Source organism: Kryptolebias marmoratus, linkage group LG4 (genome assembly GCF_001649575.2).
Source record: "Kryptolebias marmoratus isolate JLee-2015 linkage group LG4, ASM164957v2, whole genome shotgun sequence".
NCBI classification, from domain to species: domain Eukaryota; kingdom Metazoa; phylum Chordata; class Actinopteri; order Cyprinodontiformes; family Rivulidae; genus Kryptolebias; species Kryptolebias marmoratus.
The window spans coordinates 5,113,396-5,122,622 of NC_051433.1; the positions used below are offsets into that span (position 1 = coordinate 5,113,396).

At 41.7% G+C, this 9,227-nt stretch overlaps 1 protein-coding gene across 6 annotated transcripts in view; it reads left to right on the forward strand.

Annotated features, from left to right (window-relative positions):
• eif4g3a (eukaryotic translation initiation factor 4 gamma, 3a) overlaps window positions 1-8,267 on the forward strand; it is a 54,216-nt gene extending 45,949 nt beyond the window's left edge. For 3 of the 6 annotated variants that reach the window (XM_017408746.3, XM_025004281.2, XM_037975057.1), the window contains 12 exons: window positions 898-988; window positions 2,067-2,184; window positions 2,292-2,521; window positions 2,707-2,819; window positions 3,047-3,219; window positions 3,711-3,836; window positions 3,979-4,060; window positions 5,138-5,236; window positions 5,397-5,543; window positions 6,248-6,329; window positions 6,444-6,590; window positions 7,242-7,423. In XM_017408746.3, coding sequence (XP_017264235.1) covers window positions 898-988; window positions 2,067-2,184; window positions 2,292-2,521; window positions 2,707-2,819; window positions 3,047-3,219; window positions 3,711-3,836; window positions 3,979-4,060; window positions 5,138-5,236; window positions 5,397-5,543; window positions 6,248-6,329; window positions 6,444-6,590; window positions 7,242-7,423 — 1,590 coding nt within the window. Of the gene's footprint in view, window positions 1-897; window positions 989-2,066; window positions 2,185-2,291; window positions 2,522-2,706; window positions 2,820-3,046; window positions 3,220-3,710; window positions 3,837-3,978; window positions 4,061-5,137; window positions 5,237-5,396; window positions 5,544-6,247; window positions 6,330-6,443; window positions 6,591-7,241 lie in introns of all 6 variants that reach the window. The other 3 variants (XM_037975056.1, XM_037975058.1, XM_017408745.3) reach the window with 2 other exon arrangements.
• Window positions 8,268-9,227: the final 960 nt, after the last annotated feature.

Genomic DNA, 9,227 nt, shown 5'->3' on the forward strand with positions numbered 1-9,227 from the left:
GATTTTCATTTGTTGTCATTTGTAATCATCAAAATTAAACGAAATAAACATTTGAAATATATGAGTTTGTATGTAATGTATGAATATAATATACAAGTTTCACTTTTTAAATGGAATTACTGAAATCAATCTACTTTTTCATGATATTCTAATTCTATGACCAGCACCTGTATACTTCCTCTCAGAGTTTAATTCAATACTCCGTTCAGTCCAACGTTATCAAATATGTAAACTATCGATTGAGAACAACTCCTTCCTGCTCTGCGGTCGACTAAAGACTCTTCCAAAGAGTGTTGCTTATTGGGTCTGCAGGCTGCTTCATTAAACATCCTGCTTACTGCCATGTAATTTAAATCCACTGGAGAGGAGCCTTTTCATGTCACAACAAGTTTGTTTCACCTTTTCGGAGTGTTTTTTTCCACGTCGGGCCATCAGATCTGCTTGAATTTCATCTGGCAGACGTTAATGTACACAAAACACTGTTTCCTCACCAGCAGGACGGTTCTTGTCAGAACTGGGTTATAAATGTACTTTGTTCTTATCGGGCCCACATTACAGGGATTTATGAGCGTAAGTGCAGCTTGTTGTCCCCCTGCTGGATGTTTTAGGTATTGTTGTTTAACAAAAGAAAAGTCTTGGAGTCCCAGTATTATTATCTGTTCTTGTCTTCGTTGTCAGTAAAGAAAGCAAATGTAAAGTAAAATAAAAATAAATGTTTCTTTTGCTAAACATTTTAGCAGCGAGAACTGGACCCTTAGGACAAGCCTGGTGGATCAGCGTTGCTTTTATTTACTAATTACCAGATCTGGTTCAGGGTTATTTTTTGTTAAGCTGACTCTTTCTCCCCTTTAAATATCAACACCTGATTTATTTTTATTTTTCTCAATGATTCTTCAGCCTCAGATGGATGAGAAGATCCAGCTGGGCCCTCGGGCTCAAGTCACGTGGGTGAAGGGCAGCAGTGGAGGAGCCAAAGCCAGCGACTCGGGTACGAAATACCTCGGTGACTTGAAGTATAATTCTAAACAAAAAGAGCGAGACTGCATGAAATGGAGCAGGACTGTCTAAACAGTGATCATCACCCAACCCGACCTGTGTGTTTAATCAAAAACAAAACCCTATGAAGTTTACCTCTCTGTCTCTTTTAAGTTAACAGCTGATAAACATAAAACTAAATCGGAGTTATCAACAAAAACTGCATTAGATGATTGTTGGTGCTTTGCTGCTGAAAGGTTTCTTTTTCAAGGTTTGGAAGTTGCTGAATTGATACAGAACCTGATTTTCTTTAAAGTTTTTTAGTTTCCTGTTAGTGATTATGACTCAGTCTCTCACTGTTGGAGACAAACTGGTGAACTGCAATCAGCCACGCGGCCAGTTTGAGACAATCCCGCCTTATAGCCACGTGCACGGTATTCTTGGTTGTGCACATTATTTCTCCACCCACGTCACGATTGCTTTGTACCCACCGTTTCAGCCCCCCCACCATGTTTAATTTTATTTTTTAATAAAAGTTTCTTTACTGAAGAGAAGCAAAGTAATTTATAAAACATCTTTTAAAGCAAACTTCTGTTTTTAACCTCAGTTTATCTCGTGGTTAATAAATAGAAATGTGTGGAGGCTTATTATTAGAACCTGAGTTTATGTCACATATTACAAATAGTGAACCAGTTTTTTTAAATAATTACTGTTTACCATCAGTGTGTTTTTTTTCTGTCGGAGCAGCTCTCCTGTACAGATGTCAAAATAAAAGCTCTAGTGCTCTTCAGACGGGTTTGAGATATTCACAACAACTTGCCACGATTTGGAGAGAAAATTTGTTGCATGATTTTTTTATATCACGTTTAAAACTCAAGCAACGACGGTGCAAGCCTAAATTTAACTAACAACTGCATGTAAACACAACTAATATTCATAAAACATTGGTTGTTAAAACTGCAGCTTTTGTAAAAAATGTTTCAAATAGCCTGTTTTTTTATGTACGTATAGAGCAGTCTCTTAATAAATGGGTGTCAAGGACAAAATGAGCATTAAAACAAGTTTATTTGTGTATTTTTCCCTCCTAACAGACCTGTCCCGGACTGCTGGCCTGAACCGTTTCTCTGCACTGCAGTCCTCACCTTTACCTCAGCCCTCCACCACACCTCCACAGAACCCAGACTATGACTCCAGGAGAACTCTGGGAAGGTAAACCACTCACCCCGGTTCTGCTGGACCCACCTGACTGTTTCTACTTCTCTGTTTGTACCTCGTGGTTTTCCGAGGGGTTCGCCTCATCCTCCCGTTTCTCTCAGCAGTCGCAGCAACACCGTCAGAGAACGCAACGAGAAGCCTCTGATCCCGACCCCACCGCCGTCGTCACGGCCCGGCCCGTTCGTGAGGGGAGGCAGTTCAAAGGAGCTGCTGGAGAACCAAAGTCCAGAGGAGCCACGACGAGACCGGGAGCAGGAAGGAGCAGAACCTCGGAGGCCGAGCGTCACGGAGGACAAACCCGAGCCGGAGCGCAGCAGAGTCAAAGAACCTGGTGAGAAAACTGCAGCACAACCCAGGAAAACATGTAGTTAGATGAAAAAAAGACATTTTATCAGACATCACTGTGAGTTTTGGCTCCATAAACCAAATCAGTTGTTTTAGAAATGTGTTACCACTTCTTTGAACGGATCATAAATCTGAGTTTATTATTGATCTGAACCTTGTCTTTTTTTACAGTAAAACCTGAGCCAGTTGTTCAGATCCCGGACAGACCTGCCCTGACGGAGGAGGAGATCGAGAGGAAGTGCAAGTCCATTATCGACGAGTTTCTGCACATAAACGATTACAAGGTAGTCCTGAGTTCAGTCCTTTGGTTTGGTTGCTTCAACAGGCTCTTTTAACTTTCCAAACACCTCACTTTTCTGATTATTATTGAAATAATTTATTTGTAGGTTCTGTCTCTGTCATTTGTTTTAAAAAGTCCTTTTAGTTTAAGATAATAAACTTCAGCTGAATGTGACGCGCAGAGTTCCCGGGCGTCACAGGTTTCCTGATCGTTTCTGTTTGTTTTCTGCAGGAGGCTGTCCAGTGTGTGACTGAGCTGGACCTGGGCTCTCAGCTGCACATCTTCGTGCGCATCGGGGTGGAGTTGACCCTGGAGCGCAGTCAGATCACACGGGACCACATGGGCCAGCTCCTCTTCCAGCTGCTGCAGCAGGGAATCCTGCCTAAATCCCACTTCTACAAAGGGTGAGTTCTCCTGCTTCTCTGAGCCGTTTCAGACGACAGTCAGCTTCCCCCTGCTGTGCTCCTGGAAATAGGTGTTGTTCATTTAAATATGTTGCTGCTAGAAACAAAAGTATTCAGCTCATTATTCTTTAAAAGGAATTTGTTTCATTTAAAATCCAGAAATGTTTTTTTTTTTTTTTTAAAATGACATCTGTACTTAATTTCTGTGATTTCTGTACAGCATTCGAGGCCTGAGGGACTGTTTTTGTCCTACACATTTTTAACAAAATGTCCTTTCAGTCCTTTTTCTGAAGTAATGTTCTGTGTTGTACTTTTCTTTAAACCACAGAGTAAATCCAACGCTCTGATAGATTCTTAATATGTTCACTTCATCTGCAAATCTCCAAACACTGAGAGAAAATAAATGTTTTATTTTCAGACCTGCCAACAATTCTTCAGTAACAAAACGATGTCCTGACGGCTCAGAAATGAAATGTTTCCATTTCTAACAGGTTTGCAGACACGTTAGAGTTGGCGGACGACATGGCCATCGACATTCCCCACATCTGGCTGTACCTGGCCGAGCTGCTGAGCCCCGTGCTGAAGGAGGGGGGCTTCCCTATGAGAGAGCTCTTTAGGTACTGAGACGTCTGCTGAACCCGGTCAGACAATGAGCTGCGGTCTAAGAATGCACAACCTCTCCTCTGTTACGCAGCACCTTCTGTGAAATTCAGTCACTTGTGTGCAGATAGTTAATCGGTTTCTTTTGTTTGTTCACAGTGAATTAAGCAAACCTTTGCTTCCTGTTGGAAGAGCCGGGATCTTAATCTCTGAAATATTGCACTTACTATGCAAACAAATGGTAAGCATCATCTTTCCCCCCCTAGAATACATTTATGTTCCCTGCCCTCATTATGAAGCCATCAGAATGTAATTTCTTTTAATGCAATGAGGTGTTTTTCTCATTGATGCATTATAGTAGAATAAACCATTAAGTTTGGATTTCAGATATAAAAGAAATATTCAAGTCAGAAACATTTATGATTCAGTTGTAGCAAAGATTCACAGAAAGTTCAGTATGCACCCACTGAAGGTATAAAGACTGCTTGTCGATTTGAGTTGTTTTCAGATTAATCACATTTTTCTTTGAGCTGGCATGGCTCCGTCCTGGGATGAAGTTTATGTCAACATCCTGTTCTGCTGAATAAGAAAATAACTTGAAACTGTGTGTTTGGACAATCTGGGAGCACCTGATAATGTCTGAGGTTTTACATGGGGCTCTCCTGAAAGTGTTTACAGGAGGACAGTTTGACACTGATTTATCTTTTAAAATAAATAAACTCATCAGCCCAGACAGTTGTCTCCATGTCCCCGAGGCTGAAAATTTGCTCGTTCATCATTCAGGATTCCTCTCATGAGTATGCGCCAATAAACAGGACCTAATTTCTCCTGAACCGTGGTCATTAACTGATTAAACGTTCACATTTTTGCAGAGGAAAATGGAAAGGGTTCGTTCTGCTATAGTTCTAGTTTGATATTTTTCTGACTCTGTTCTCCAGTTTGTGCAGGAGAACACTTCGCTGCACAACGTTAGATCCGGGTCCCTGCGTTTGTTCGCTGGACTCCTTATAGAGACTGAATGTGTTCATGAGTTACGCTGACTTTAATCAGAAACACTTCAGTCAGCTGTTTGTGCAGAGATGCTCGTCTTCAACTTTAAAAATGATTTTATTTCTGGCATTTTGGGAAGTAATGTGAGCGCTTGTCAACACAATCACCCCGTCCCAGAAGGAGCTGATCCACTTCATCCACACATTCTCATTCACTTAATAATTCAGTAAATGTCCTGTAAGTTTGGTTTTAAAAGAGTGTAAGTCTAAATTTAACCAAGCTATCTATGCAGAGAGAAGCATGACGTTGTCCCTTCTTGTTTCCACAGAGCCATAGGGCTGTGAGCTCTTTATGGAGGGAATCCGGCTTCAACTGGGCCGACGTTCTGCCAGAGGGAGAGGATGTTCAGGCTTTCATCTCCCAGCAGGTTAGTGACAGAAACAGCCTCAGCTCTGATCCAACCGCTGTGAGAAGACTTTATTCTTCTCTCCGTCACCTTTTTTCCTTTCTTGTTATCTTACATGTCCCATCTGTGTTGAGCCTCTCTCTCTCTCTCTCTCTCTCTCTTGTCCTGTTTACACAAACAGAAGCTCCAGTTCCTTCAGTCGGACAGCTCCAGCCCTGATGAGGTTCAAACCAAAAGGATCTTGTCTCCTGAGGAGCTGAGCCGGCAGCTAGAGAAACTCCTCCTGGAGGACATGGCCAGTGATGAGCAGATCTTTGACTGGGTGGAGGTACGATAAGAAGCCAAGTGATCAGTCGGGCCGTTACGATTTTTAATCTACAACCTCAGTTGGGTCATTGTTTAAAACATAAATAAAAACTGAATGCCATCAAATCTCAGATGGCATTCTCAAATCTCACATAGTAAACATATCAGATTTTTACCATTTCAAAAGTATATAAGGTCATTTTGTCTCAGAAAAGTTGGGAGGGGGTCATGTTTACCACTGTGAAGCGTCCCCTTTTAACAACAGTCTGTCGAATGTCCCTGAGCAACATGCTGGACCCAAATCCCCCCGGTGTTCAGCTTCCAGCCCCTTGCTCCGGTCCTCACTGACATCGCTGTGAGTGGGTGTGAAGAAGATTACAAAACATTGTAGCTAAAAGCAGAAATGCAGTCCGTTTTGTCCCTTTCTAACCTCACTCAAACGTGGTGCGGAGCTGGTTAATAGTAGTACTGAGTATCAGATCCTTCCTGGACGAGCAGGTTTCAGGTGACACGGAGGAAAAATGAAACGAGGCTGTTCTGGCCTTGTTCTTGGCCTGTTTTACACACAGATGTGAGGATTGATGATATTTCTGCTGACATGAAGCTCTGAACTCACGCAGGCTGCTTCACTCAGGATCAGAGCCAGCTCTTTGTAACATCCTTTTGCTTTAGTTTCCTGCTCTTTAGTGGCGTCACTGCGAAGCTAATTGTGATCCGTTTTCCCAGGCAAACCTGGATGAGTCTCAGTCGAGCTCGTCTCCCTTCCTGAGGGCTCTGATGACAGCTGTGTGTAAGGCAGCAGTGAAAGGTGAGCACTCCAACACCTGGAGGAGACACTTCTGTTTTCCCATCACACTGATGATTGTAATATTTACACCCTGGCTCAGCGTGCGCTGACTCTGCCGCCTGCTTCTCTCCACAGACGATAACACCAGCTGTCGTGTGGACACGGCCATCATCCAGAAAAGGTTGCCTGTTTTACTCAAGTACCTTAACTCAGACACTGAGCGACAGCTGCAAGCACTTTATGCACTTCAAGCGCTGATCGTTTCCCTCGATCAGCCTCCAAGTAAGTGCTACATCAAAGTGGAAACTGGTTACAAGCAGTTACATGTTTTTAAGGCAGTTTTGCCTATAAAATCACCACATCTAGCTGATTTTTAAGCCTCTTTATCAGCAGTGAAGTGTTTTTCTGTTCATTTCCTCTTCACGGGGGCTTGGATAACTTCGTCCTTTTGGAAATATAGACCATATCACCCACCGTTCTTTATTCTAGAGTGTTAAACTAAGATCATCTTCGGATGAAAAAGGGACAGAGTTACAGTCGTTTCGGTCAATCCTTGTAAATGATGCACGATCTCATGTAATATCGTGAGATCCGTTGAGGACGACCCTCCCTGAGTTTTAGCTGATTCTGCCTCGTAGCCATTTTTGTGTTTTCTAAGATCGGTTGACTGTGGCAGCCATCTTGAATTGGATTATAAATTGCAGTCAGGCTCATATGATCAGTATTTGAACTATTTTAAATGTTTTCTTTCTGCGCAGAGAAGAGATCAAAACAGAACTGATATGTGGGCTTTCAGTTTGAACTGAACTGGTTTAGAAAGAAAATTATTATTTTGTTTATTTTTACTTGTCTTTAATGAGGAAAACGTGCAGACAGGAGAACTGATTCATGTGAGGAGATGAAGTGACGGCGGTGCTTTTTGTCCTTTTGCAGACCTCCTCCGGATGTTCTTTGACTGTCTGTATGACGAGGACGTCATCTCGGAGGACGCGTTCTACAAGTGGGAGACGAGCAAAGACCCTGCCGAGCTGCAGGGTAAGGGCGTGGCCCTCAAGTCCGTCACGGCCTTCTTCACCTGGCTGCGGGAGGCGGAGGAGGAGTCTGAGGATAATTGACGAGGGAGACGCCCGGGACACGGCGTACAACTGCATCCTTAACACCAGAACAAGCTCTCAAAATGGCTGCGCAGACAGGACGACGTGTTTACGGCTGGATTTTCTTTCTTTCTATTTTTTTTTTTTCCTCCTCCCTCCCTTCTGCGGTACGGTTCTGAAACATGCCGCCATCTTGAGTTTGGATTCCAACAGTGGAAGCACTAAATATCTGTATCATAAATAGAAAATATTTTTGTTTTAAATTTTAACTTACTTTTTTGTTACTTTTTAAGAAGAGACTTAAAAGATACATAGGTTCTGGACTTCTTAATTTATTATTTTTTTAAGGACTGCAAATATGAAAGTTATTTAACATTTGCAGATGCTCACAATGAGAACACGGCAACAGAAATAACAATATAATTATAATAACAAAATAATTGTGAGATGAATATCTTCCCTGGATTTCACACTGTTTGATTGAAAACAGGGTTAAAGCAAAAATTATTTTAGGATGAAGGGGAAGTGGCGATGCAACAAAGAAGTAAATAAACAAGAACTATTAATGCTGTCGAGGGTCAGAGGTCATCTTGTAATGACCTGGAGGTTTTCCCATTAGCCTTGACTTGCTCTGCGCTGATATGAACTCACGCCTCATGAGAGGTCATAAATATGCATCCAAGCAGCGATGCAAATCCGAACTGTCGATTTACGCAGACGAACAAACCGAAAACAAACAGAAGTTCAACTTCAAAAAGCAAAAAGGCCAGGGACGCTGAACATAAGATGCTTGTAATACTCAAGACCTACAGAACAGATTAAAGCTTGTAAATACATTAAAGACAAAAAAAACCTATTTAAAAAAGGGCTGATTCTTGTGACTCCTTATTTTAGGTGTTGGAGACGTTGGCTTACAGAATATTCAGAGTTTTGTTTTTTGTTTGGCGTTTTGAGTTTTCCTGTTCTAGATCGAGAAAAGCTGCTGGATCTGAAGAGGAGCAGCTGGACGAGCAGCTGATCTGCTGAACCTCGACCATCCGTCATCACCGTGAATCGAGCCCCGACCGTTGGCTTCTTGCAGCAAGTTTTATCGTTTTTAGTCCTCCAGGTCATCGTTTGAAGATTTTACAAAGAAAGCAGCTTCTGATGGAGCAGCCAAATGTTGATTAGTTCAGAAACAGGACCATTAAAATCCCTCCCAGCTGAGCAGATCCCACTTCACTGTTGGCTGAACTTCCACATCTCTTCGTTGTAACTTGGGTACAGATTTTTTTATTGTCTTCAAAAACATCTGGACCCTCTGAACCGCATTAAGATGTAGATCGAAACGATTCAAAATGAGATTTTCAGTGTTTTGACCAGTTTGGGTTAAAAAAAACCTCAGAAGAATCAGTTTTAAAGAAAGCCGCCTGTTTGTTTTTTACATTTGACTTTCATAAACCAGACTTTATTGTCATTTTTATCCAAATTTTGAGCAACAGTTCTCCAGATTTTCAAATGATCTTTCAAATTTTTTTCTTTGAAAATTGGCTCAAACTCCCAGTGTTGTGTCTTCAGGTAACAGGTAATTTTTAGATGTTTTCTCACTAGTAGCCAGTTAGAAAACTTAATATGCTCCAAATTTTTTGATTAAACCTACAAAAAAAGCCAAAGGTAACAGGTCAACAAAAAGGTCTTCATTGATTCCACCCTCTGATTTTTAAGTCGTCTTGTTTCTGTCCTTCATTTTTCCCCCCTTCTTAGCACACCAAGGTAAATATATGTACCAAGACTTTTCATAATTTCTCAGGATTTGATGATAAATAAATCCAACGTTGACTTCAGT